Source organism: Astatotilapia calliptera, chromosome 23 (assembly GCF_964374335.1).
Source record: "Astatotilapia calliptera chromosome 23, fAstCal68.1, whole genome shotgun sequence".
NCBI classification, from domain to species: domain Eukaryota; kingdom Metazoa; phylum Chordata; class Actinopteri; order Cichliformes; family Cichlidae; genus Astatotilapia; species Astatotilapia calliptera.
The window spans coordinates 43,729,881-43,757,617 of NC_137443.1; the positions used below are offsets into that span (position 1 = coordinate 43,729,881).

Below are 27,737 nucleotides of genomic sequence, written 5' to 3' on the forward strand. Positions count from 1 at the left end.
CAACAATTTGATGTATTACAAACAACCTTTCATATACACACATACATATGGCTCATATGCTGTTTAAAAAGGCCTCAAAGACCCAACAGATTACACAAAGTACAAAAATACTTTCATTCAGACAACAGTCAGCTGTGCACGAGACAGAGAGCCGACTACAGTTAGTAACATGGACTCACTTTGTTTCAGACACGACACAAAGTAACACAAAGCCACAAAGAGCAGAAACATCAAAAAGGAGGCAGAGCAGCAGCAACTCTCCATGAGCTGTGAGGCTAACAGCCACCCACACTTCCTGTGATGCATAATGAAAACAACATTAACCTGAAGGATGATAACAACAGAAAGAAGTCTAAGCTAACGTTACACAGCGCTCACACAGCGCTGACTGTACAGGCCTCACACAGCTACGACCTGCATCCACAACACCTGATTCTACTGAACACAAACAAGTTAATGATATATGAGCAATCCAGGGAAGGCTTCCAGGAAGGTGAGGATCCAAAGACAGCTCTACAACAGCATCAGTCAGCAACAATGTTACTAATCACTGACTCTTTCATCCTTTTATACTCAATCAAAAAGTGCTGTGTTCACATTTGTTTCTGCTGAAATCCAGAGACTGAAAATGCGTCTTTTTAAAGTTTGAATAAACTGACTGAACTTCTCACGAGTCCAACCGTGAGGAACACTTCCCCCCATGACACATCACAGGACAACGTCTCAGTGGAGGGGGGACAGTAGCTCAGTTTAGGCAGTCACACTCAGAATCGATGCCTCCAGTCAGGGTCAAACGTGGTCCTCAGAAACCTGCAGATGTTTGGGCCAAGCTCTCACTGGTCTCTGCGTCTGTAGACTGAGCTGATGTTTCTCCAGGTGTCTGGTAAAAGGACGATGCTGCTGTCCAATGAGGCGAGGAGAGAAGTAGCCAAACAGGCGAGAGCCGTGAAGGAGGAACGGCGGGCAGCTCTGGATGCCCGACATAAATACCTGATGAGCAGGCTGGCCGACGCCGGCAGCCTGGAGGAGGCGGCGGTGGAAGACGCCATCGTCTCTGATGACAGAGTAAGTTCAGAGACGTGATCCTTCCTCAGAGTTGAACCTTTGAGTCATTAATGTCTGATTCTTCCAGTTCAGTCTGATCCATGAATTCTTTGCTGCAAACGGATCCAAGAAGCTGATTTTCTTCTATCAGGATGTCAAACAGGTAACTTTGATCACATTTCAATGACTGACACATGAAGGTCTAACCGCTCTTCATAATCTGCTGTCCTGTTTGTTGCAGCGTACTTTGTATTCATATCTTTTAATATCTGCCTTTCTCCCAGAGTCTGTCCTCCCGTCAGTCTTCCTTTGTGGACGCATCAAACTCAGCTGTGGCTCAGAGGAAACTCTTCCTCACTACGGGGAACTCTGAGGTTGGCTTCAGCTTTTTATGTTTAGTTAATGTGAGAATCACAGAAAAATGCTGATATGAGTGGAAGGTTCTGCTGGGAAATTGGCAAAGAGCAGATTATTGAACAGCGAGGCAGACAGTTCATTTCAGTGATGCCAGTTTATTAGAAACGAGGACTGTGGGGCTGCTGGAAGTCAGGACGGCCGCTCTCTGGATAAACCTGACAGCTGAGGTGGAGAGCAGGATTTATCCACAGACGGCTTCTTCCAAGCAAATGTCCTGAACACACCTGAGCTGAGGGTTACACAGTGTGTCCTGTGTGATCTCTGCTTTATGGTGGTTGAATCTCACAAATGTGACCATCAGACCTGACGACTTATTTGTGATGTTTTAATTAAAAATATCCTGGGTGAGGTGTTTGGGGCATGTCCCATGAGGAGGAGTCTCCAGGGCAGACCCAGGACACACTAGAGAGGTTATATCTCTCAGCAGGCCTGGGAATGCCTCAGTATTGTCCTGGATATGCTGGAGGAAGTGGTTGTTTAGGGAGGTCTGGGATTCTCTGCTTAGACTGCTGCACCTGTGACCCGGGACCAGATAAACAGGAAATGGATGTTTGAAATTCAAAGAAATCCTCTTTTAATAATGAGGAAAAAAGACAGCAGGAGATCCATCGCAACTAACAAAACACTTCAAACACATCAATGCATCAACTTTAATCAACTTCATTTGGTTCAAATGAAGGAATCTAACAAAGCACTCACTAAAATGAAACACCAGTTAGTTTCCCGAGCTCAACAGGTCGAACACCTGAGTTTGGTTTGCGGTGCAGTTTTTATTTCTTCTAGATAACTTGGGTTATTTGCACAGGAAGGTTTTTAAATGTATTTCTTAAGTACGATCTTATATGGGGGTTGATTTTATAGCATAACAGAATAATGTAATAACTCTAATAGAGTATAAAACATTTGCAGAATGAAGTACAAGGTGAAGAAAAGTCAGAACGTCCCTGTTTGAAAATACAGTCTCAGAAGGTCAGAGATGGACAAATTCAGCTACAGAAACATGTGGCCATTTTTTTAAAGCCATAGAGCATATTACAGACGACACAAAGAGCAAACACTGTAAACTTCTAACCACAGACCTCACACAGCTCACACACGTCAGAGTGAAGCTGTCATTTCCTGAAGCTTCCACACAAGAGAACTGGCAACAAGGTGGAGTCCTCATGGATCACTAGCAGAGAAATGTGGGTGGGTGCCAGACCACATGGACTCGACTCACTTTATTTCATACAAAGGAGCAGACTAATGCTGTCATCCTTAAAGACTAACTAGAAACAAGCAGTGCGCTCGCATCGACTCGACTTGTTTTGCAAGTTTGAAGTGAGATGGTACTTTGGAGTCAGCCTCCTGAGATGATGGCTGGTTTTTGAAAAAAATCTCATATTTATACAATGAGTAGCAGACTTTCCTGACTTGCAGAGGTCAATGTCCTCCTCAGTCATGCGCCATGAGTGGCACAGATACTATTCATCAAATAACTAACATGGCCTTGATTGTTACTCCAGAGACTTATCTGCGATGTAGCTTTATAGCATTTTCATTAGCAATCGTATGATTTGTGTTACAATGACCTTTGTGGACGGGCCCGGACCCCCAGGCCTCGTCCGTTACGCCGACGGTGAGCGCAACGTTTTTGTTTTCTTGCGCTTAAAATAACCTGATCAGCGTTCTGCGGACGGTTTGTTTACATTTCTCACATCTGTGATTGTTCACACGGGTTGGACACGAGCAGAGAGGGCTTTCAAGATGAAAAAGCCAACGTGAAACTTTAACGGACGACAAAGTTTTTCAATCAAATCTCCGTCACACCCTTCCTTGACCTCATCACGTTATCCACCTTAGTCAAGGAACAGTGGTTCGGGAAAATATGCATTTGTTTTTTGGACCAGTTTAAAACGTATCTCAACTAGTGATGTGCGGATTGATACTGAAATATCGATTCCTCCGATACCTGTCATTGTGTCCGGCCCCTTGGCGTGCACACTCACAACAATGGCTGAGCGTAAACAGAGTCATGTGCAGACGTATTTTACCTCCACGAACAGCTGAGACGTGGTTTGCCATACATGTGGCAAGAATGTGAGGTGTTGTGGTAACACCGCTGACCTGGTCACCTCAGAGTGAATCACATCACAGAATATGACGAGCGTATGTTGAGGCGAACTGAAGAGGAGGAGAGGGAGAGGTGCTGCCAGGGCGAGACAGACGTCTCTCACGGAGTCCTTTAATGCTGCAGGCAGGCAACAAATAGCCACAACTTCAGGTTTTTCATTTCTATATGATAATTCTGCATCATTAAGTGATAAGAACAAGTAATCTGATGTCCTGTGATCATTACGACGCTATAATTTGAGATAAAATAAAAGATAGAGTAAAAAAAATAAGTTTTTGTACAGAGTATCGTATCAGATCAGTATCGTCGATACCACCCTGAATTTTACTTGGTATCGGATCGGAAAGGAAATCAGTGGAAATCAAATCCTGCTTCTACAGGTGTCCAGTTCATTCACTCTGACCCCTCCAGATAAGCGTTGCCAGTTCTCACTGTGCTGTAGATCACATTTTCTTGTGTTTGGGGTTATAACGGTTACTTTTGAGGTCTGTGTTATAAAGCAAGTTAATCCTGAATTTAACTGGAGAAGACAAATTCCCACTGCGTGGTGTAGTGCACAGCCAGGCATTCTTTACATTAGTTCGTTTGACAAAACCAAAAAGCCGAAAGTATTTACTTGGAGTTTGGTTTGATGAAATAAGTGCCAGAATCAGTGAATACAAATGATTCCAATGACATGAAAACTGGTCGAAGGACAAATCCCTCAAGAAAAGCACGACTAGCACATTAAGTGTTTTTGTAATCATCATCATCTCTAACACCATGCGCACAACAGTGATTTTGTTACAGAACACTAAGATAGTAAAATCTGGGAAATGATGATATTTCTTTCCAAAACTTCCTGTCTGGAAGACATTAAAGCTGCTGTGCCACCTGCAGCTTCTTTCAATCTATGTTATGTGAATATATCTTTTTCTTTTTGGGTTTGAACATCCATTCAAACTCACTCTCTGCCTAGCAAGTCTCATTCCCTCATTTCCTTGGGGTCCAGCTTCACATACGTGGCACTGAGCCTTTTCCTTTGTCACCTCTTTCTGCTACATGCCTAGCCTCCCAGTTTCTTGGTCTATTTTCTTCATTTCGCTAACTACACTTCTTTTTCTTTGTAAATCTCTTCCTTCAAATACTTTCAAAATCACTTTTCTTTTTTCCCTTTCTTCTGTGCAGAGAAGACGTCAAACCCCTTCTTGGCAGTTTATCTCAATAAAGCTGTACTATCCCAGCCATCTGGTAAGTCTTCCCTACTACCCAGAGCCTGTTTATACTCCTGCATGTCTCTGCCTTCACTCACTTCCTCTTCTTGATGTCCAAACTCATCCTTCAAACTACCATTTGATGCTGCATAGCTGCATTCTCCCTGACACCTCCTTGTCTCCTGTCTTTTTGATTTCACCTTCTGCATAATATTTAGTTGCCCTGTGTGCAGCTTCCTCCACTTTCATATATTTCTACAAGTTCCTCCCTGTTCTTGAAGTATGTGTGCACCACGGCCATTTCCACTTGGAAAATCTGCCCCACATCTGTCTTTCTAGATTTCTCTCCTAAACACCACACCTACCCAACACCTCATAACCTCTGTTCCCTTCACCTAAATGTCCATTGAAGTCTGTGTCAATCACCACTGTAGTATGTGGTCTCTTGCACACAAAATGTGTCTACCCTCCACCTCCATAATATGAGTCCGCCAGCCCTCCCATTGCCAGTCATAGTCCATAACAAGTCAAAAACATAAACAGCTCGAACGTATTATTTATTTAAAAGAGAGAGAGAGAGAGAGAGAGAGAGAGAGAGCTCAGTTGTCCTTGCTCTAGCATCAAGAGTCAGTGACTGGCTGTTCACTGCAGGCTCAGCAGTCCAATGGCCGATCAGCAACAAAACAAATAAAAAAATAAGACACGTTCTTGATTATGACAACAAACCACATCCAAAAAAATATGACAGCAACACTTTAAGTTTTGTGTGCATTCATCATGTGCAACTCTGCAGAAAGTCTCATGTCAAGGATGTGTGGACAGGGGGGCTATTACAGTTTTTCTCGATTGCTAAAACACATTTCTTGAAACTACACCTCATATTCTCACAACAGTAAACACAAATCCATAACCTCTCACTCAATTTCCCAAACATCCTATTTCCAGGTCAAAATGAAGCTCTACACCCAAAACTATTCACTCCTGCTGAAAAACCAAACTTTGCCCTCAGACATCAAACACAAGCCCTCAAAAACACACACACTACAACAGAGTTTTGCACACTGGTACAATTAATTCAAAACAATAGTTCCAAAACAATTAGGTTGCTTATGGTTCTCCCCTTCAAAACCCTTGTCACATGATAAACACAAAAGACGCAACCAATGTATGTACAGTGGCACATTGTCATTCATGTACTATACAGTACAACACACACCAGAAACATTATCCCACCTCAGCATCTTGTCTTTGGTCTGGGTCAGGCCAGAGAATCTCATCCACATCACAGGCTATATTGGCCCCAGCCAGGCAGCGGGGGTAAAATCCTCTTGCATGCCTGATCCACCCCTGGCATGCATCTACTGATATGTCTAGGCAGGCCTCTTCCATGGCCTGAAGGAGTTGAACACGGACATAAGGTTCTCGGTCATACACTTTCCACCGCCATGCCGAAAATAACTCCTCTATCGGGTTTAGAAAGGGAGAGTATGCAGTCAGAAAGATATTAGAAAACCTTGGGTAAACCAGTCACGAACCAGAGCAGCGCGATGGAAGCTGACGTTATCCCACACAACAACGTAGTGAGGCTGCTCTGGCTGTGCTGGTTCCCTGTAGTCCAGCTGGAACATATGTTGTCTTAAACCATCAAGAAAAGCAAGGAGAAGCATAGTGTTATAGGGTCCTAGTACGGCATGGCGGTGGAGTACCCCTCGTTGGCTGATGGCTGCGCACATAGTGACATTCCCCCCACGCTGACCAGGGACATTTACAATAGCCCGATGGCCAATTATGTTCCTCCCCCTTTTCCTTCTTTTGGTCAGGTTAAAACCTGCCTCATCCACAAAGATTATTTCATGGGGAACAGGCCGTCCTTCAATCTCAAAGATTCTCTGCAAAACACATAACACAGTAGAGTCAATCGGTACCCTGAACCACAGTTCAAGAGTGCTGAAATGGCAGCATAAACTGCCATGCTGTGATGGTACACAATACTTTATACAGTATCAAAACTCATACCTGAACATATTCCACACGTTGGTTTTTCACTCTGTCAGAGTTTCGTTCGAAAGGGACTCGGTATGCCTGTTTCATCCGGAATTGATTCTTTCGGAGGATGCGGTCAATTGTGGAGAGGCTGATGGCATTTATGCCTCGAAAAAGATGATCATCCTCAATCACTCTCCTTTGAATCTCTTGCAGGCGGATTACATTATTTGCAATTACCATGTTTACAAGTTCCCTCTCTTGCTCCTCCGACAAAAGCCTTAACCTGCCTCCACCAGGTGGTCGTCTCTGTGTCCTACAAAAATAGAAGCACTCATTACTGTAACTGTCACACATTCATTTTACAGGCAAATAATGGAAACATACTGAAACTCAAGACACATAAGTTCAGTAACTTAAACGTTACTGTACAAAGCAGTCTTACTGCAAGTACACCTACCTGTTTTCCTCCCTGAAGGTTCTGATGATGGAGGCAACAGTGAAGCGACTCAAATTTGGTTGTACTCGTTGCCCAGCCTCCCTCATAGTCATCCCATGGACAAGGACATGGTCAACTAAAGTGGCTCGAATTTCATCCGAGACTGACTGTCTTCTTGCCCTTGCTCTTCCCCTTCCTTGTCGCCGTCGTTCTCCACCTCCACCTCCTTCACCACGTCCTCCTCCTCCTCCACCTCTCCCTCCTCCTCCACCACCTTCCTGTTGTCCTAGACCACCTCCTCCTCCTCTTCCACCACGTCCTCCTCTTTCACCACACCCTCCTCTTTCACCATGTCCTCTTCCTCCACCACGTCCTCCTCCTTCACCACGTCCTCCTCCTTCACCACGTCCTCTTTCTCCACCACGTCCTCTTCCTTTGCATCTCTTTGGATCCATTGTTTCAAACCTGAATGAGCTGACTTTGGCCCTTTTATCTATCCATCGCAGGTTCTGATTGGTGTGTGCTAAATTTTGACTCCTAGTGTTTCCACCTGGTTAATTGTGTGCTAATTGAGCTCAAGCTATGCTGACTTAAGTTAACATTATTGCATGCTAGTGCTTTCTAAATGACTACATGGTGTAAGCACTGTAAAATGTAGGTATTTGTGTGTAGAGTTTTGCAGTAACAGTTCACCAAATTTGAGTCATGTGTCAAAGCAGGGAATAGTGTTTATAGTTCAGGGAAATGGGTGAGCTTTTTGAACAATAGCGTTACGGTTTTGAAATTTTAGTTTAGAGGCCTGGTTATAGTGTTTAAGCAATCGAGAAAAACTGTAAAAAGTTCCAGTATACAGAATAGAAAACCATCAAATGAATGAAATAAAATCTGTTGTCACAGTGGTTTTTGAAGGAACAATTACTTCACAGATGGACAGCCTCATTATATTTGAGTTAAACCTGATGATACACACTTCACGTCACCCTAGTTACATGTTTTTATTTGCCATGTGTATGTTATCCAAGGGAGGAAGAAAATGAAAAAGAAAATTTTTGATGTGTCCAGACATTTCTTCACATCAGCTGCCAGCAACCAGTTTCAGCATGTACAACTGTTGCAGTAAGTGTGCTCATGCAGACCAACTATGCTGGTCCACTGTTCTTAATGGTGCTGCATGTTGAGAAAGAAGTGAAACAAATGTTTTGTTTAACAAGTCCACTAGTGTTAGAATAACTTGGCATTTCCAATCTGTTTCTGCTGTAGTTCAATGAAAGGTGTCAGTTACTTAAGTTTGAGAAAAACCAAAAAAAACGTTGGTCAGCTTCCCTCAGGGTCACTCCACGGTTGATGACATGGTCCACTATTGTAGCTCTGATGTCATCAGCAATTCTATTTCTTACTCTTCTTACCCGTCCTCTCCCCCCTCCTCGTCCTCCTCTTGCTCCTCCTTGTCCTTGTCGTCCTCTTCATCCTACTTCTTCACCTCCACGTCCTCTTCCTCGGCCTCCTCTCACTCTTCCTGCTCCCTCCATTGTACTCCACACACAGAGCTTACCTGTATCATAGTGCTTAGGCTGATTGCAAAGTGAACTAATTATCTAAAAAAGCTTTCACATGTGGCAGTGTGCCAGACAGTTGACAAAATAGTGTAAATAATGGCCATAAATGTGTATAGTTTTGCTAGGAGTGCGTTGATCATTTGGAAATTGAGTGCAAAGCAGTGAGTTGTGTTTACAGTTCTGCAAAAAGAGTGCTGTGCAGTGGATTGTAGCTACAGGTTTGCAAAGTGTGTGTTACAAAATGGCAAACTGAGTGCAAAGCAGTGTTTGTGCTTTTAGTTTTGCACACTCAGTGAGTGGTTTTGCTATAAGTGTCAATAGTTTTAGGAATTGTGCTGTAAGAATCACAGTTAGGGTTTAAGCATTCAGAAAAACCTGTAATAAACGCACACGCATGCGTCTTCAGCATTACTGGGTTTCTGCAGCTCCTGGTTTCCTGTTTAATACATTCACACAAGCAATCAAACGCTATGAATCGTTCCACAATGTTTGCAGTCACTTTTCTTATCCCTCCTGACTCAAGAGCATAAAGCGATCTACGTTAGCTCTGGGAATTCTGACGGTCGTTCAGTAAATCTTTGTTTAATCTCTTTATTTGCTTTTTGGAGAAGTGAAGGTACAAAAACCTCGTCAATCAAATTTGCTTCGGTGGACAGAAAACAGCCGTTGTAGACTGTTTGGGGTTACCTTTTATAAGTATTGAATTTTCAAAAGTGAAGTCAGTTCTTCTGACCAGGTTCAGACCAGGATGAACACAAGTATGATACTGGACCCACTAGAGAACTGGTCCCAGCTGTGGGTTCACCTCCTCCTGCTGAACTCATAGGACAGACTCTAATGTAGCATCACGTTCATCGGTCACTCCTGACCTCCTGTGAAGCATGATGAATGTGTAATTAATGACTTCATTATTTGGGGGCATTATTGCTCTAAAAATCATATTAATAGTATTATTATTATTGTGCTTTAGGCTGCACTGATAACGCAGAGGTCTCTTCTTCCTCTGGGCTGTTTAAAGGGCCAGTTTGTCCAAAGCTGTGTATATACCAGCTGCTGTCAGGCTTCAGATGTCTGCATTAGTCCACAGTCCACTGTTTGTAAGCCATTGCTTTACTGCAAAAGTTCCCATCTACTGTAAAGAAATGGAGATAAGCAGGCACATAATATGAAAAGGCATGCTGTAGCTGACTTTGTCTTTTCTGATCCATCGGTTTGTGTGGCTCTTTCCACAGGAGGGACCTAACCCACACTTTATTTACTTATATGATAAGTTTAGTGGAGTGTAGTGCAAAATACACAGTGTTTACTTTTAATTTAACAACATGAAGCTGCATCAAGTTTCCATGGTGACTGCTCAAGAAATTCTGCATTCATAAATAAACATCAGACTGTCAAAAGAGCTCATCTGTGCGAGACCACCGAGCTGAGAGCATTTTCAGGTCCAGATCCCCCGTACGCCATCGTTGGAGAGCAGTTGACGTTTTTCTTCCTGACTTTGATTTGAACACGTTTAAATGGAAAAGAGTCAAGGAATCTATAAGCCTATCAGGGTATGTGACGCTTTTGCTTTTACTGCATTTCAGTAATTTGAAGAATTTGATGTCGTTTTAAAAGTTGACAAACTGAGAATCATTTTAAGTAACAATGACTAAATTGCTATTTCTTTGACAGGTGTTGTTCAACACACCGATTTATGAAACAGCTGTAAAGATCTGCTGGTATCTTCCGGGCTACAAGGCTCAGGTTAGACCCAGATTCATGCAAACCAAAGCTGACAGAAAATATCAGGTCATTTCTGAGGACCTGAGAGTGGTGGTGATTAAATGTCTCCTTTACTTTTAGGTTGCGATAATGACGGAGTTTCTCAGACTTCAGCAGGAAGATCTAATTCCACCGAACCTCACTGCTGAAGATCTGAGAGATCTTTTGGTGGAGAAGAGCAGGGAGACGCTCAGAGAGCAGTGAGTTACTGTCACACCTGAAAGTCTGTTTGTGATGACGTGTAAGTGCTGAGAGAAAACCTCTGCTTTGCTTTCTTTTGAAGGCTGTGGGAGTTTGAGTTAGAGGATTTTGACGAAGAGGAAGCCAAACCTCTTCTAAGGCTGGTAAGACGAGAAAACCCACAAGACTTTTTTTTCATTACGTGCACATAACCTTTACACATAAGCGCACTGTAAATGTGTTTTCTGTTTCAGGTGTGGGCGGTGAACGTCAGCAATAAAATGAGGGACGTTGAATTTGAAGCCAGGTTGCTTCTTCAGTTCCCAGAGGCCGTACCTCCTAAATTTCAGTGAGTCACATGTAACATACAGTTATTAATCCTGTAAGACCCAACCCATCAAAAAACAGCCAGAAAATTCAGATTCTTTGGAACTGAGATGTTTATCAACCCTTTAAACAAAAGCCACACATGAGTTCTTTGCTATGTCATGTTGTGTATGATTTACTTTTATTGTGTATTTATTTTTTGTATCACATTTGATACACTGGGTGTTTTTGGCAACTTTGTGTTAACGACAATGTTAACTTTAGACTAAAAAAGAGTTTTGTCCACAACATTTAGAAATTATAGCAAGTATTGATCATGTTGATGAGATCGAGGTCTCAGAAACTCATGTATGATACAAAGGTGGTTACAGGGTTAACAGTCCAGCTACAGTGTTTCAATATTTAAATGATGCTTTGAATATGTTTAACAGATAACTCTTATCATGTTTTTCTACAGAGCACCTAAATTCCTCAGCGCGGTGAAGGATTACGTTGAAATCCTGAAAAAGAAGCAGCAGGAACAGCCTAACAGCAAACTGCTCACCGCGCAGGAGGTAGTGGTCGAGGTAGTTCCCCGCGTTCTCCAGGGCTTCTGGGAGCTTCCTCCTCGTCCCCTCCTAAACATGGCCTCCCAGAGTCTAAGTATCCTCTCCACCAGTGTCACCAAGGCCACTTTAGATCGTGTCTCCAAGAGCCTCACGGCGATGGAAACACAGGCCGTCTTCACCCGCTCTATCCGAGACGATCTGGTCGACAGCATCCTGACGGAGATTAGACAGAAATTTCCTGAAGAAATTCTGTCTATCCAAGTTGCAAACTTTGCACCCCTGTTGCTGAAGACCATTGCTGATGTAGCAAGGATCCGGATATGTGAAATCTTTGAGCCCCCTTCAAGTCCTGATGTGAAGAGCACAAATGGTGAGCGCTCCTCTGACGGCCTTTCAGTGGCAAATGTTCCACCAGCCGAAGAAGCTCTGTCAGAAAGTGTTGCAGAGCCCGACGTTCCCTGTGAGGAACTTCTTTCTGAAAGGGCATCCAGTCTGAGTACTCGAGACCTTACGATCGAAGGAGCTCTGTCAGAAAGTGTTGCAGAGCCCGACGTTCCCTGTGAGGAACTTCTTTCTGAAAGGGCATCCAGTCTGAGTACTCGAGACCTTACGATCGAAGGAGCTCTGTCAGAAAGTGTTGCAGAGCCCGACGCTCCCTGTGAGGAACCCTATGGCGAGTCCAAATCCTGTGTTGAAGGTGAAGATCATATGATCAACGGATCTTGTTCTGAAATTGGGCCGGTTCCTGATGTTCCCTTTGAGGAACCTTTTCCAGAACCTGAAGCCAGCATGAAGTCCGAAGACCGTCAGATCAAGAAGAAGAAAAAGGGCTTCTTCAAAAGACTGAGAAGTCTGTTCTGCTGCTGTTGCAGACCAAAAGTCACCGACTGACACTGAAGCTGTGACCCAGTGTTGGTGTTGCAGTAACTCTAAATATGTAAATATGTTCCTTAATGATTGTTCTTCATGTTTTTGGGGGTTTCTTTAGTTTTCAGTGGGCTGGGTGTTTTTTCTCCTCCGTGTTCTTTACTTGATTCTTGTTCATAGTTCCTGATTTGTTTTCCTAGTTCTTGTTTCTTAGTTTGTAGTTTCTTGAGTCCACCTGAGTTTCCAGCAATAAAAGCTGCCGATTCAAGTTTCATTCCACGTAAGAGTCCTGTGTTTGGGTCCTACTACCTGCCTGTCACAGCACACCATGACAGAAACTTTATAAACTCATTCATATTTCTACACGAGTCTCCAGCTATGTTAAAGATTTTTTTTCTTTCAAACATTTGTAAGAATCTCTTATGGTTCTCAAAATACTTCCACAAGTCCAGTAAGTGTACTGCAGTAACATATTGATGGTATTATTTTTAATAATTATTTATTATTTTTAATGCACTTTGAACTGAAACTGGTATATAAAATGTACTTCCTGTAGAAAATGCAGTGTGAATGCTAATAGCTGAATAGCTTGAGTTGAATTTTTATAATTGCTGAAATCTTTGGTGAAAAACATGTTACAGTTTTTGCCCGTTGCTTGAACACATTTTGCAAAACGTCGCTCATTGTGCCAAAACTCTAAACACAAGTAAACATGACACATCAAAATATACCATTCACATCTGTGCCAAACTGAAACTCTGCTGTCAAAACCTAACATTCCTCTGTCAAGATGTAACTCTGTTGACAAAATGACACATACTTGCATCACATGCAGATCAGATCAGGGGGACACACTAGTCTACTTCATATAAAACACTGCAGTCTTTCATTGTCATTGTTTATTCTGAAGGCACATTTTCAGGAGACACAAACAACCAAAAAAAGCAAATAGGCCTACTCAATATTGTCCACTGCAGCACCATCAATTCAGATAAAGCAAAACACAAACATAATACAGTAATAGAAAAAACACTATACTGTACACACAAAAAATCATGACAATTGTGCATACGTGGGCTCATGGATCCCGCCGTCTGTTGGGGTCTGGCCACAGGACCTCATCGACGTCGCAAGCAGTGTCTTCTCCCGCTGGGCACCGGGGAAAATATCCTCTTGCATGTCGAAACCATCCATGGATTGCTGTCACCTGAATGTAAATAGAAATATATGTGGTGGCCCCTAGAGACAAAACACATACAAACTCCAAAGCACATTTCTAGCTTGAACTGAACTTCCAAAACAGAGCTACCTAGAACAGCGGTCCCCAACCCCCGGGCCTCGGACTGGTACCGGTCCGTGAGTCGTTTGGTACCGGGCCGCGAGAGTTGAGGCTCAGGTGTGAAATGTCTGGTTTTCAGGGTTTTTATCGCTTTTCAGCGTTATTTTGTTATCGTTTTTATCATTAACTCGGTTTTCCTGGGTCTTTTCACGTGTGTTATGAATAAATCTTCTTTTTCGGTACCGGTACTAGTTTTATTTTGTTGTATTTATCCGTGACACCTTAAAGGCCGGTCCGTGAAAATATTGTCGGGCATAAACCGGTCGGTGGTGCAAAAAAGGTTGGAGACCGCTGACCTAGATCACGTAAATGACACAATTGAAAGCATGAAAGCATATGTGTATTGTTTGTGTATTTATGCACAAGCATTCATATATATTCAAATCATTAAAAAAAAAAGTTCATTTGCCTGTTACTACCACACACCAAATCTGGTCGTTGGTACTTGGTGAACTGAGAGACACAACAGCAGAGGTCACTATTAATGCTATAAAAGAGGCCTTTGCAAGACATGCAGTTGCCGAGACTGTGGTATCGGACAACAGGCCGCAAGTTTCATCAGAACAGTTCAAGCACTTTGCTAAAGAGTACCAGTTCACACATGAAACGAGCAGCCCCAGGTACCCCCAAGCCAACGGGGAGGCAGAACGCGCTGATCGTACCATTAAAGACTTGAGAGGACTGTGACTACAGCAGAGCACTGCTAGCGTGCAGGGCCACCCCACTGGAACATGGGCTCTCACCGGCACAGTTGCTCATGGGGAGACACCTGCGTACCTCTCTGCCACAAGCTGCTGCGAAGCTGGTGCCAAAGTGGCCCGACCTACAGGCTTTTCGCGAGAAGGATGAGGAGGGGAGGCGTGAGCAGGCAAAACACTACAACCGCAGACATAGAGTCAGGACAGAAGGTGTGGATTACTACTGAAGGAACCACTGGAGCAGTAGTTGGACCTGCCAGTGCTCCCAGATCTTATGTGGTAGAGACAGACAGGTTTTCTAAGGAGAAATAGGAGCCACCTCACACCAACAGGGACTGTTACCAGATCTGGTCGAGCGGTGAGACCTCGTGTAAGATTGGATGTGTAATTCTCTGAAGTTATCCATTCAGGCCCTATTCAAAGCTGGCTTAGGCTGTTAGAGATGTTTACAATTATGTGTTTCGTTTAAATGTAAGTGAACAAGTGAGAGATGTGTATCATTTTAACGTTTGATAATGCTCTGCATTCCTGTTCTTGTGAGCTGAGTGAGTCATTATGAAGTATGTCTTTAGCTAAAAGGAGGTGTAGCAGGAGACTACTGTACCCATAAGGCTGTGTGTGTGTGTAGCTTGTATCAACAGTTGTAACAGGCTAAGCCACCTGAGACACTGCATTGAATGATTGTTCCTGTCTTAATGGTTTCAGCTCAGATGTTCTGCTTTTTCCTTTCAGTAGATCAAAGCAGCTCGTGCTCCTTCTTCTTCCAATTTAGAAGAAGAAGAAGAAGAAGGCGAAGGCTTCAGCGAAGTGGCGTTCATGGTCTCAGTGAACAGTCACGGTCACACACTGCATGTGGTTTTAAAAGCAACATGTCTGTTCACCACAACAATGGAGATGTGTAATATTAGTGCAGCTACGGTTTGTTCTTGAACATCAGTTCTGTTTTCTACTTTGATCACTTAGACCAAAAAAGTGTTGTTTTCAGATTCTTTCTTTTACATCTATAAAGCACCTGCTCATTTTTTATTACAGTTAGTTTCACATGAATGTTAGTGTTTCCTTTATGATCTTTTAATGCTTACACTACACTGTACATGTCTACATTAGAGACATTTCTGTTTCCTGTTTCTGTTGACTTAGAGTTGTGAAATGTTCTTTTATTTGATGCACAATATGAAGCTCATAATTTTCTTACAAATAAAACTCTAATGACAAACATGAACAGCTGTGCTTATTTCTGAGACATGAGTTTTTGAATGTGTTCATATTTAGACAGTGTGCATCTGTCTGCTGAAACTGTGATGATGAACCTGAGGTGATGGTCAACAGAAGGCAAATATACATCAATATAAAACAATATTGAAGTAATGTCTTTACCCTCTGCAGCGTGTGGACGCTGTGCATGCAATCACCTTATTCACTGTAGTAAACATGCGCCGCTAGCTCACGTGACTGACTGTCTCCATGGTTACATCGTATATTATTAGCTATGTAAACAGCTTCCAAAGATACCGCCATAGCTCTCTGCAGCTGTAACACTTTCACACTTTGCAAATCATTTCATGTTTTTGATAGTTATGAAGACCGAATATGTTTTTAAGGTCATGCTAGGCGGTTGCTATGGTGGTTGCTGCGGACTTGGGTGGACCGCGTCCGATTCCTGTTATTAGCTGTCCGCCACAGGAAGGCCGCGTTCCATTTACAAGTAGTGACCGTCTGCCGCAACTCGAACTCAAACCCCACTTTGTTCTTTAATTATAGGCCTTTCATAGCCGTTCATGACACGCACACACACACATAAAGCACTTTGCCTCACCATGAGAATGCAAGTTTACCTAACCTAACCTTAAAGTATCTGATATAGGATAGAAAAACGAAGCAACCAGAGATTTAATGATGAAGACTCTGGGTTCTGTAGTTCACGTTTTACAGTCCTGAATGACTCTTTGCATATAATTTATTGAAGAGGAGTTTAGAATGCACTTTACATTTAGACTGTTGCTGTTTCATTTTTTACATTGTTGCCGTGTTATGTCATGAATAAGGTTCACCTGCTGGGGGTTTGATGGATCAGCTGGACAATACAGTCAAAGACAGACTTCATTCATCATATGCAAGAATCCTAGTTGGATTTTTGTTGTCACTCATGTTTTTGAACCAAATATTGAAAACAATTCTGACAGACTGGATACCTGGTCAGGTGTACATTACCTTGTACTCAAGCATCCCAGGACAGAGCCCTGCCCCACCATGAGCCTGGGTGGATACGTGGTTATAATATAAAAGGACCGATACTGAATATGAATATTTCATGAAAATTGAATTATAATACAAATTAGTAATAAGGGTTTCTCTGCGCCCTTATCTACCCCATACTCAAAGAGCTGCGGGCAGAGAGGGTGACAGGAGAGGATGGCACTGAAGAGAAGATGCTCGGTTTCTGGAGTCTCCTGGTCCTGTCAGTATTAGTAGGATGCATCTGCTGTGTCTTCTCGTGGATGCTCACCTACCTTGACTCCTTCCAGCCTGGTATGGATTTCCCAACACAGTGGCCCACGTCAGAGACGTTTAATATTGATTACATATGTCTGAATTGCTAACCCTAACCCTAGCTCAACAGACCACAATGCCCTGGACTGTCAGTATTATTACATGCTGTGAACATAAGTACCTTTGATCACAGTTTATATTGTAAAAGAGAAGGAATATTGAAAAAGAAAGATCAACATTGTGATATTATTTCTTCCAAACTGACCAGAAACATGCTTGTCAGACTCTCACAGCAAAGGATCAGACTCACTGTGCATGACGGCTCAGGCCAATGATGTCTGTTAGATTGTCAGTTGTTTAGTGCTTCTGTACAGTTAGGGTCACGTCTCTATTTCAGAATAATTAATATGCGGAAAACACTAAAAGTTGATTGTCTTCCAATATTCTAGCATAATTAAAAAACTTTGACTTTGTAAGTACATATTATTAGTCCTAATGCCAGCATGATTCTTCATAACTCCTGCTTTGAAATACTGAACTTTGAAATGTACCTGATGAAAGATCATTTACAGTGGCACTCTGTCAGGATCATTCTGACTGTAAGATCACTGTATTAATCTGAATCCTTCTGAAATGTGCTGTGAATGAATGCTGATGCAACTCACTGTGGGAAAGCTGTTAATAAAAGGAATCTGTGACACATGCAACACATTCACAGAGGAAGAGGACACAAAGGGAGGACACGCAGAGGCTGTGTTGAAGTCAGAAATCCAAATCTTTATTAAAAAACAGGCGGCGGTAACAAACAGGAAGACAAGCAGTCCATCAAACAGTCTACAGGGTCAAACATACAGAGAATTCAAACAGCAGTAAAAAATAACTGGACACTGAAAAACTTAAAGCAATGTGTGACGCAATAGAAGGAAGCAGCGCAGTATATTCACTGAATTATCATCAATTACAAAAGAGAAAAAGGACGATTTCTAAGGATTATTTTCTTAAATGCAGTTAGAGTGTGGCTGGTAAAGATGGAAACATACAGAATGTAAACTGTGTGAGTTTGTGAACTTTGTTAGTAACAAATGAGGTAAAAACCCAAAACAGACAAAACACAGAAAGAGGCTCTCAGTATTCATTCATAATTAGAAAGAAACATTCTGGTCGTGGATTTTTACAGTCTTAGTTCCGCTCGCTGTCATCATTATAATCATCATGATCAATGGCGAGGTCCTGAGGTGGGTGGGGCTGTCTCTGGTGATGTCACCATGAAGGAACAGCATCTGGCACGTGTTGGTGAAACATCCCAGTACACTGGTGTAGTTTCCTCTCCAGCTGTTTGACACGTGACACTTGAACATTAAGGGGAAGAAGAAGAAACAGTGTTAGGTCAGGTGACCACATGGTTTCTAAAGTAACTGACAGGAAGTAACCAGGCCGTCAGAAATGGATGGCATGTGTTTAGAAATACTGGAGTTGGGTAACTCTACTTACCAAAAGCAGAAGCACACAGATGAAGGATCAGATGCTGAATGTTGCAGGAACATGCTCATGTGTGGTGGTCATTCAGTGCTGCTCCGGCAGGTTAGACAGTCCAAGACTGATATGCTGCCCATCTGAGAGTTTGAAAACACACATGCAAAGATTTATTTTGTATTACAGTCAAAGTTGGATGTTCATTTTTGTCCTTTAAAAATGTTTGTGTATTTGAAAGCACTAACATTTAAGGATGACTTGGATCGTCTCCTTTAAAGGGGAGACAAGTGTATCCACTGATCCACGTCACTTTACCTGGATGATGACTCCTCCGCCCTCACTCAGAAACACTCCTAATATAACCAAGCAAATAAATAATATTGAAGATTTACTTACATCATTACAAAAACAGCAAAAACATCTCCCTTTGATTCTATTTCTCCATTCCTGCTGAACATCAGGCAACAAATATCTCAATAAATCACAGTAAAATGTAAAGCACATTCTTTCTCTGCTTTGTCTAACCTCTGCAGAGCCTCTGTCAAGAAAAACATAACTGTAAGCATAAAACAAATATACATTTCATAACACGTCACTGGACAAACCTCGGTCAGCTGATTTCCTCTGTGCAGTGCAGACGAACATCAGTCAGCAAGTGACTCTGCTGGTTCTTCTGAGGAAACACCACCGTCTCTCCACACCGTCACCATCTGTGAGCACAAACTGCCGCTCTGCTCTGCCAGCATGTAGGAATCACATATCACACACACAGGGGTGAAGAAACATCAGAGCTCAACTTTGGATACTTTAGATCTTAACAGATCAAAGCAGCTCTTAGTTTCAACAATCAGACAAACAATGATACCAAACTGATTCTGTATGAATACAATATGGTATTTTCAATACAGGTGTCAAATTAATTTATTAAAACTAATACAGATATATGTATATTTTTTTTGATAAATTAGTTTGCTAAATTAAGAATATATATATATATTTTTTCATTTAACAATTGCAACTGAAAGAAATTAAATATTGAACAAAAATATATTGTCACATTCTGAGCATGCTCAGCATGCTGACAGACTTGAAGTTGCTACAGATTTTAAGAATGTCACAGGCTGGGTCTCTGACCCAGCGCTCTGAGTTCATTTTTGTATTTGTCTCATTTTGATATGTGATTAGTTTTGTGTCATTTCCTATCTAGCTTTAGTTTAAGCTGTTATTTATTATTGTTCCCTTGGTTTTCTATGTTTTGGGTTCTTGTATTATTCTTCACGTATTAGGTCTGTTAAGTTGTGTTGTCATGTCTAGTTTTAGTATTTCCCGTTTTATTCTGACAGTGTCATGTGTTCTTTGTTCATTGTATTTAGCTTTCCTCCTCCTGGTCCTGTCATTTAGGTTTATGTCAGTCAGCTGTTTCCTCATGTGTCTCCACTTCCCCTGATCACCTCATGTATGTATTTAAGCCCTCTGTTTTCTGCATGTCATTGTCGGGTCGTCTGTTTACCTCACCTCAGTCATAGGTCTAGTTTTCGTCTGTTATTTCCACGTTAGTCATAGTCTTAGCCTGTTTATTTCCACCTCAGTCATAGTTTTTGGTCTCAGTACCGTTTAGTATTTTGTTTCTTAGTGTCTTGTCAGTTTACTTTGGTTTCCTGGTTTACTTCTGCCGTCATCTAATAAAGGATCACTTTTTCTGTTCAACCTTCAACTCCTCGTCCTCATCTGCTTTTGGGTCCTGTTTCCATTACACACCGGCGCACCCCGCCGTGACAAAGAAGTGATAATTATGGGGAAGAAACTTCTCTTGTTCATCCGTTTAATCAAACATTTGATGCCTCAGCTGTCTCAGTCTATAGCGTTCTGCAACTACAACTAACCTGAAGCTTGGATTTGGCTGCAGGTGCCCCTGTACATCCTTCTCAGATGTGGGTACCAGTTAATCCCACTTCTTCCTGACCTTTGCTTCATCACAAGACCAAAGGTGGCATCCCGTGTCACAGTCTTATCATCATCCAGAAGAAACATTTGAAGAAACATCATGGAGAAGAAACATTTACGCGCCTCCTGGTTTTGTTTTCTGATCCTGCGAAAAGACTGAGGACAAAGCCCAGAGAACACGAGATACACAACATTCAGACTCAACAGCCTCCATAAATGAAGAGCACCAGGTTGGTTCAGTTATAGTAGATATGAGCATACTTCACATTACTGGGTATGAATAATAATGAGGAGGCAAACTTTGAAGATGCAGAGCATGATGTCCCATCATCAGACTGTAAACAAACATCCACCAGGCTTCTTTGTTGCCAAAATTGATGATTCTCCCATCAGGGATCAGTAGCGTGTATTAACGTGTGGTATAAGCAGCAGTCACTGAAATATTACTGTTTCAGATAAGAAATCTAGGACATAAAAGCCAGGGTGGGAGGGATCTCTGCAAACTGACTTACCTCTGCAAGTGTGAAGCTCAACAAAAATCTGACTCTCCAGTCACAGATAGGGGTGGGTATTGATAAGATTTTCACGATTTGATTCCATTTTCGATTCTGTTTAACGATTCGATTCTTTATCTATTCTTTTTAAAAAAGGAGAACACTAAGGTCGATTAGCTTAGAACTTTGTTTTATAGCTTCTCTTTGAACAAGATATAAATTTAGGAGTAACATCGCCTTACAAACACAGCAGTGAGATCTTAAGAGATCCAGCCTACGGCTCTTCAATGGGGTGTCACAGGGTCCCCAGGAAAAGAAATTGTAAATGTAAAATAATAAAATAAATATTCTTCTGTAGCAATAACAAAGTATAACATAAATTAATCTGTAGCAATTACACAAGAATATCCAGTAATGTCCCTGTGTACAAAAGGCCAGCCAGTTCGCAGAACTCATGAACGGAGCCACATCTGCGGAGTAAGATATCAGCATACTGCTGCCGTTTAGCCAATGAGCGGTGAGGCAACCCATTCTCTTCGCCAATCAGAAGACACAATTCTACCTCATCACTACGCACACGTCGACGCAGAGAGTTCGGTCGGAGCTGCAGGTGGGAAGAGTCAGCAGAGTTTACTCACCGTGTGGATTTTCGTTCCTTCTAATGCTGTTAGCGGTGTGCGTCCATGAGACTGTAAGTTTCTGTGTTTTATCGTGTTTGTTCTTTGCTGCGGCCATTATCCTCCCCTGTTTAATCCTTGGCGCATACTTTGTTTACCGATTGTTACTGCCGTTTACTGCGAAGCAGCCTCTGCCGTGCGGTCATTAAGGGACCGTCACTAATTTCTCATGTTAGCTCTGATGTAAAGTGCCTAGTTAGGATTTATGTAAATAGTAAAATTAGCATTTGTTGACACTCCCTTATTTTGGTTGAATGTTCCACTATCCAGTATTGTTTGTATTGTTGTATTACACATTTAATTCACTCTGTTCACATAATTATGGAAGACTTTTATGTTCTTTCCAACAGAAACCACACCATCACTCACCACACGGCATATAGCATTTTACAGCCTGTTAAATCCCCTCACTCACATTATGGATGTGTGCTTCGGATTCTTGTTAATAAATGAGTGAACGGCAGATACCTGAGTGGCAGTGGATTTTGTGGATACGCCATCTGTTCTTATCGGACAACCCTGTTGAGATTGTGGATTCATAGAGTCAGCACCTTATCATCTACATCATTCATAGTCAGGAGGTCAAGTCCATCCCTCTTAAAGTGACCTCCTCCATTACACCCTGCCTACAATTAAACACATTCACTTACCGAAAATCAGGGGCATCTGCTGTGGCAAATGGGTGCAAACCTTTTACCACAAACTTAGTCACTGCTTCGTCTATCCTGGCCTGAAAGGACACCGGTAGACTGCAGCAACAACTGCCAGCACCTGAGCCAGCCAGACTCTGTCTGTCTCTCTCATCATGGTCACCTAAATGCACAGTAATAGCAGGTTTTGTAATAAGGCAGATCGCGCTAACATAATATGCACTGTTAGTTGATTATTTACCTGCCACATTAACGGGAGAGGACGTGCAAACGTTACTGCTGCTGCTGGGTTGAGATTCACGAGATTCATTTAAGGTCATCGCGTGTTTTGTGAGCAAATGCTTTTGCATATTCGTAGTGTTTCCTCCCTTAAATGAAATATCCACTTTGCAAGTATTGCAAGTTCCCCTGTTGTCATCCGTTCTCGTAAAGTATAATCAAACTTTTGAGCGTTTGAGCCGCTTAGGCGCCGTGTTTCCTGCCAGGTAAATGATGCTCCGCAATGTGGTGACGTCATTCGGGGCGACTGGAATTGATAAGGGAATCGTTTGCAAAAATGGCAAACAGTTCCAAGGAATTGAAACAGTGGGAACCGGTTCTCCACAAGAACCGGTTTTCGATACCCATCCCTAGTCACAGACAAACAAAAACTCCAGCTGGGAGATAGAAAACGCTGTCTGGGTCTTGCTGGATGTTGCTGGTCAGAGTCCCACATTAGCAGAGTGCTTCTTGGTCCCACTGACCCATGTGGACAGCGACTGTGGAGAACTGTTCTGGAAAACAGAAAAAGACAATTAAAATAACAAAAAGCCAAACAGGATTTCCACAAAGACTCTCTTGGAATCAGCAATCAAAAAAAATCACTGGTTCATATTTCAATCAAATATGAACAGGTTCCTTAACTGTATGCAGTTCAGATCTGATTTAATTTAATTTCCTTCACACAGCACATTCGTCCAGGCTGACAGGTAAACATAGAATTAATCTCAGGTAACATGACTCATAGTAGAGATTCAGTAAGAAAGATTGCAGGCTCTAATATTATTACCACACAATCCAAGGACACACCAACAGCTCCGATTTGTAGAACTATTTAAACAAATGTCTTCTGAATATTCAATTCATGTTCACAGTGGGGGGGAGGGGGGGGGGGTGTAGAATATTTCTAACATTTTGAGTTATTTTCCAGTGTTAGAAAATCAGCACTGCTCAGTGTTAGCCATTTCTCCAGGCTGGAGAAATTGATCAGGAGGGCTAGCTCTGTGGTCGGCATGAAGCTGGACACTCTGGTGACAGTGGCAGAGAAAAGGACATTAAAGAAACTGATGGACATTATGGACAATGCCAGACATCCTCTGCACACGGCCATAAACAACCAGAAGAGTCTGTTCAGTGACAGGTTGCTTCTCCCCAAGACAAGAACTAACAGACTTAAAAACTCCTTTGTCCCACACGCCATCAGACTGTTTAACTCCTCTCTGGAGGGGAGAGGGAGGGGAAACAGGAGGACAAAGGAGGGGGGAACAACTAAGCTGTAGTGCCTCTTCACCTCACTGTACAATACCTTGTGCAATACTTTTTGTAAATAGTCAACAGTGCAATAGACTCAAGACTTGAAATGTGCAATTCACTTGTATTTTTATTTTTTATTCCTATTTATTCTATTTATCCCCTTTGTATATTTTATTTATATTTGTTTCTGTATTTATATATATGTGTGTGTGTGTGTGTGTGTGTGTGTGTGTGTGTGTGTGTGTGTGCGTGTGTATATATATATATATTTATATATATATATATAACAATTCTGTAACTGTAACTTCGGTCGTTGCTGTGCTTTTTTTGGAAATCGAATTTCCCAGAGGAACCCACCCGAGGGATTAATAAAGTTCTATCTTATCTTATCTCTTATCTTGTTAATCTTCAAAACTGACTAGGTTACTTTTAAACATATAACACTGTCAAAAGTGTTAATTTAACACTCAACAGTGTTGTATTTAACACTCAGAGGTGTGGACCCATATAGACACTCTCCAGTGTTAATTTAACACTGGAGATTTTGCTGTGCACACTCGAGAGTCAGGCAGCTTAAATGTGTTTGTCTTCATCTGTAGTTACGTTTCATTGGCTGGAAATGTGCTAACTGGAATCATTCATGAGTCCAGATGAACAAAAACAAGTGTTTACTGCTCCACGCTGCACGAATCTGAATCAAAATCACTCAGACGCGCCCACGTAGGCATTCCACTAAAACCATGTGACCACCTTCACCTTTAAACCTGTCGTGAATATAATTTTAGACTCTTCACTTTATTTTGAAAGAACAGATTTGCAGGAAGTGCGGCTGCTGCAGAAACTCTTCACTTTTCACTGGCTTTAATCTTGAAGGTTTCTCCAGATGTGGAACATTCATGCTAAACATTCAACATTCTGATGACCGTCTCCGTGTAAAACACTGACAAACTCAAACTTTATACGGTAACTGACAGATTTATTCCTCCATTTTCAGGCATTTCACAATGAACTTGGATTAGTTTGATGATTTTATTCACGTTGGTGAATAAAACCAGCCAAGAGGCTGATTCCTGCAGAGGAGGAGGCAGAGTGGAGGAATCTGCAGGTTCTGTCTCTAACACACAACCAGAGCTTCAATCATAACGAGCACATAATAAAACCATGATCCCCCTGATCGACTCTTTTAGCCTGTTTCCTCTGGATCGAACAGGATCTAACAAACCCCAGCTTCTGCTGGGACACTGGTCATGATGGGAGGAAAAAGATGGCTGCCGTGTTGCTGTTTCCTTTCTTACACCAGGGTTATACTTCCTGTATCTGTGGGTCTGAGTTTTTAATCAGAGGATGAACTTAAAGCTTTCAGTCTGCTCTACAACCCACCACCTATCCACACGTCTTCTAAGTGGACTGGAAATCAGTAAAACTTCTACCAGACTTTAGTAAATATTGCATTAAGATGAGCAGACAGATTTTAATCTCAGCATCGTGCACACAGATTTTTCAGGACACTGGAAGAGTTCCTGCCGTGGATTTAGATGTTAGTGTTGTGTGGATGATCCCATTCTGTCATCTTTGTGTTACTAACACTGATGCTTTTACACTTTAGGACCCTCGAGACCTCTGCTGCTCAGCCGTCCTGATCGCTGCCTCCACTTTAACCAGAGGCTGTAACCTCTGATCATTTCACCTGCACCGGCAGTAAAACTCTTCTCCAGAACCAAACGTGCCATAAACCCGTCACAGCTTCATCATCAGCTCAGTCTCAGCAACATGCAGACGACCGAGCAGCAGAAACTCTGCAGGGAACGTCTGAAGTCTGTTCTTCAGTTTTCCCAGCTCACTGTTTATTGAACATGAGACAGAAAAATAACTTCACCTTTAATGTGAAACTTTTATTGCCTGTGACATATTTGCAGGAAGTTTTCATGCTGTGATTTAGTGTCACAGCCATAAATATCACACAAGGTAAAAACTACAAGTCCCAGCATCCTCTGTGTTTAGGGAGGAGCAGTGAAACAATGTACATTTCAAATTCCTTTAATTTTAAATATGTTTATATTGTCTATCCTGTAAAATAGTCAGATGTCTATTCATATTAATGTACAGAATTCACCTGCTTGCTGCTACTACTGTACATTCACCCAATATATATATATATATATAATGTTCTTCCTCTACCCCCCCAATTTTTGCACATGTCGAGGAGCGTGTCAGGCTACATTTCACTGTGTGTTATACTTATATAACTATGCATGTGGCAAATAAAGAACCTTGAACCTTGAACCTTGAAAGTGAAAGTGTTGATCCTCCGTTCAGAGCAGCAGGAGGAGGAAGGTGGAGCTGAGGCAGGTGAGTGTTAACATGAATATGTTTCTTCTTATGACATAAAATAATTCCACACTGTTCGTGTCTGTGGGTGAAACGTGAGGCCGGTCGGCTCCTCTGAGCGCTGGTTTCCTGTAAGTAGAGAGGAAGTGAGTTTAGCTGAGAGAGCAGGAGGAGAGTGAGAGCTGTGCTGAGGCAGGTGAGTGTTAACACCGCTCTGACATTACTGTGTCTCTGTGGCGGGAACAACAGGCTCCGTCAGTGGAGGCAAAAATAATCAGACTTTGGTTTTTCAAAGGAAACTACTTTATGTTGGGAGAAGCCGCGCGCTCATTGGATAACGACTTGTCAATCTCAAGTTATTAGCCAATGAGCGCGCAGGTTCACAGTAAGACCCGCCCTTATCACGACGTCTTTAAAACTAAACGTCCAAATTCATCGGCTGCATCCTCCCGAGGACCCGGCCTTCGCGGTGTACGTGGGCTGGGTCCTCAGAAGGTTGGATATGCTGGAAGTAGTGAGGGCCAAATGAAGCTTTCCGAAGCACTGAAGCTTGTATTGAAAAACTGTTCATTACTCGAAGCTTTTCAACACAGTCCTCTCCGGTGACATCTGGTGGTGAAAATTTTGAAGAGCAGCTTGAATCTGCAAAATAAAACGGACTGCTCAATCATCACTGCTCACTCAAGAGCAGGGACGTGCAGAGGGGGGGCTAGAGGGGCTTGAGCACCCGCCCCTTTCCTGATGAGTGCCCAAAGTGCCCTTTTGTTGAGGCAACTTTTCAATTTTTTTTAATTTATTTATTTATTTATTTTATGTGTGTGTGCGTGCGGAGTCCTGTCTGTGCCCCTCAACAATAATATTTAACTATTAATCATAGTTTTGCTAAATAAAAGGATCTGGCTTGCATCAGTCACATGATCACATTTAACCAATGATCGCCCTCGACGGCAGAACGCGCTGGTTACGAGCCGGGAACGAGCTCACAAAGAGCACGCGCATTTTTTGCGGTCCGGAGCTGTAGGAGAAACACAAGTTAACTCAGAGACACAGACTGATGCGACAAAACCAGTAAGTAGGTGTACAGCGTACACTGTAGTGTGTAGCACCCAGGAGTATTAGCTTATTACGTACACGTTGGTAAGCTGTCTTGTTACAACTGACGAACTGAAACAAACGAGCGTGCTGTGTGTGCAACAGCGCGACAAACATTACCTGTCCTTTTATTAACTGCACAAGTAGTGCTGGTCATAGCTGCTGGCTACCTGTGTAAGGCTGTCATAGGTCTGTAGCTCTGTCACCGTTTTAGGGAACATATTTAGTTTTAAAGTAAGTTACAGAGCATTTCCTGCCTTTCTGAGGGGATTATATTTCACTAAAAAACGATCTAATATGCATGTCCACATAATTATGCATTATTATAATATTTTAAAAAACACACGCTGTATTTTAAAGAACATACATTAAGAAGCAGATTATATTAGATTTATATATTTAATAAGACAAAATTTGGATTTTACAGCAGTAAAATGATTGTATCTCTACAGTTTAAAAGTGTAATAAGCTTTGCCCTGCACAGAGTGGATAGTGAAACAAATGCAATCATCATAAATACATTATTTCATATTTATTACTTCCCCCTCCTCATTGCTTTATTATTGTAGCTCTAGTAATGAATAATAATGTAAGGATTCTGGATCAGCACCG

The 27,737-nt window shown here is 42.1% G+C and overlaps 3 protein-coding genes and 3 long non-coding RNA genes across 6 annotated transcripts in view; 4 read left to right on the top strand and 2 right to left on the bottom strand.

Moving 5' to 3' along the window:
* Positions 1–27,737, top strand: part of LOC113017716 (NACHT, LRR and PYD domains-containing protein 12-like) — a 1,242,929-nt gene that overhangs the window by 648,594 nt on the left and 566,598 nt on the right. The window lies entirely within an intron of this gene.
* Positions 1–27,737, top strand: part of LOC113017485 (NACHT, LRR and PYD domains-containing protein 12-like) — a 255,890-nt gene that overhangs the window by 117,674 nt on the left and 110,479 nt on the right. The gene's annotated exons all lie outside the window — the stretch shown is intronic.
* Positions 6,268–7,511, bottom strand: LOC145423997 (uncharacterized). Its single transcript, XR_013904945.1, has 3 exons — positions 7,211–7,511; positions 6,784–7,066; positions 6,268–6,656 (listed from the first exon to the last, which is right to left on the bottom strand). It is a non-coding gene; the product is annotated as an uncharacterized LOC145423997 (long non-coding RNA).
* On the top strand, positions 9,074–12,702 carry LOC113016620 (uncharacterized). The gene is made up of 3 exons (XM_080296814.1): positions 9,074–10,488; positions 10,588–11,035; positions 11,471–12,702. The coding sequence occupies exons 2-3, from the start codon at positions 10,923–10,925 to the stop codon at positions 12,450–12,452; spliced, it is 1,095 nt and encodes a 364-aa protein (XP_080152940.1). The 5' UTR covers positions 9,074–10,488; positions 10,588–10,922; the 3' UTR covers positions 12,453–12,702.
* LOC145423990 (uncharacterized) lies at positions 17,712–22,561 on the bottom strand. The gene is made up of 5 exons (XR_013904935.1): positions 22,435–22,561; positions 20,312–22,356; positions 19,034–19,164; positions 18,447–18,781; positions 17,712–18,304 (listed from the first exon to the last, which is right to left on the bottom strand). It is a non-coding gene; the product is annotated as an uncharacterized LOC145423990 (long non-coding RNA).
* Positions 21,428–24,094, top strand: LOC145423998 (uncharacterized). Its single transcript, XR_013904946.1, has 2 exons — positions 21,428–21,557; positions 21,894–24,094. It is a non-coding gene; the product is annotated as an uncharacterized LOC145423998 (long non-coding RNA).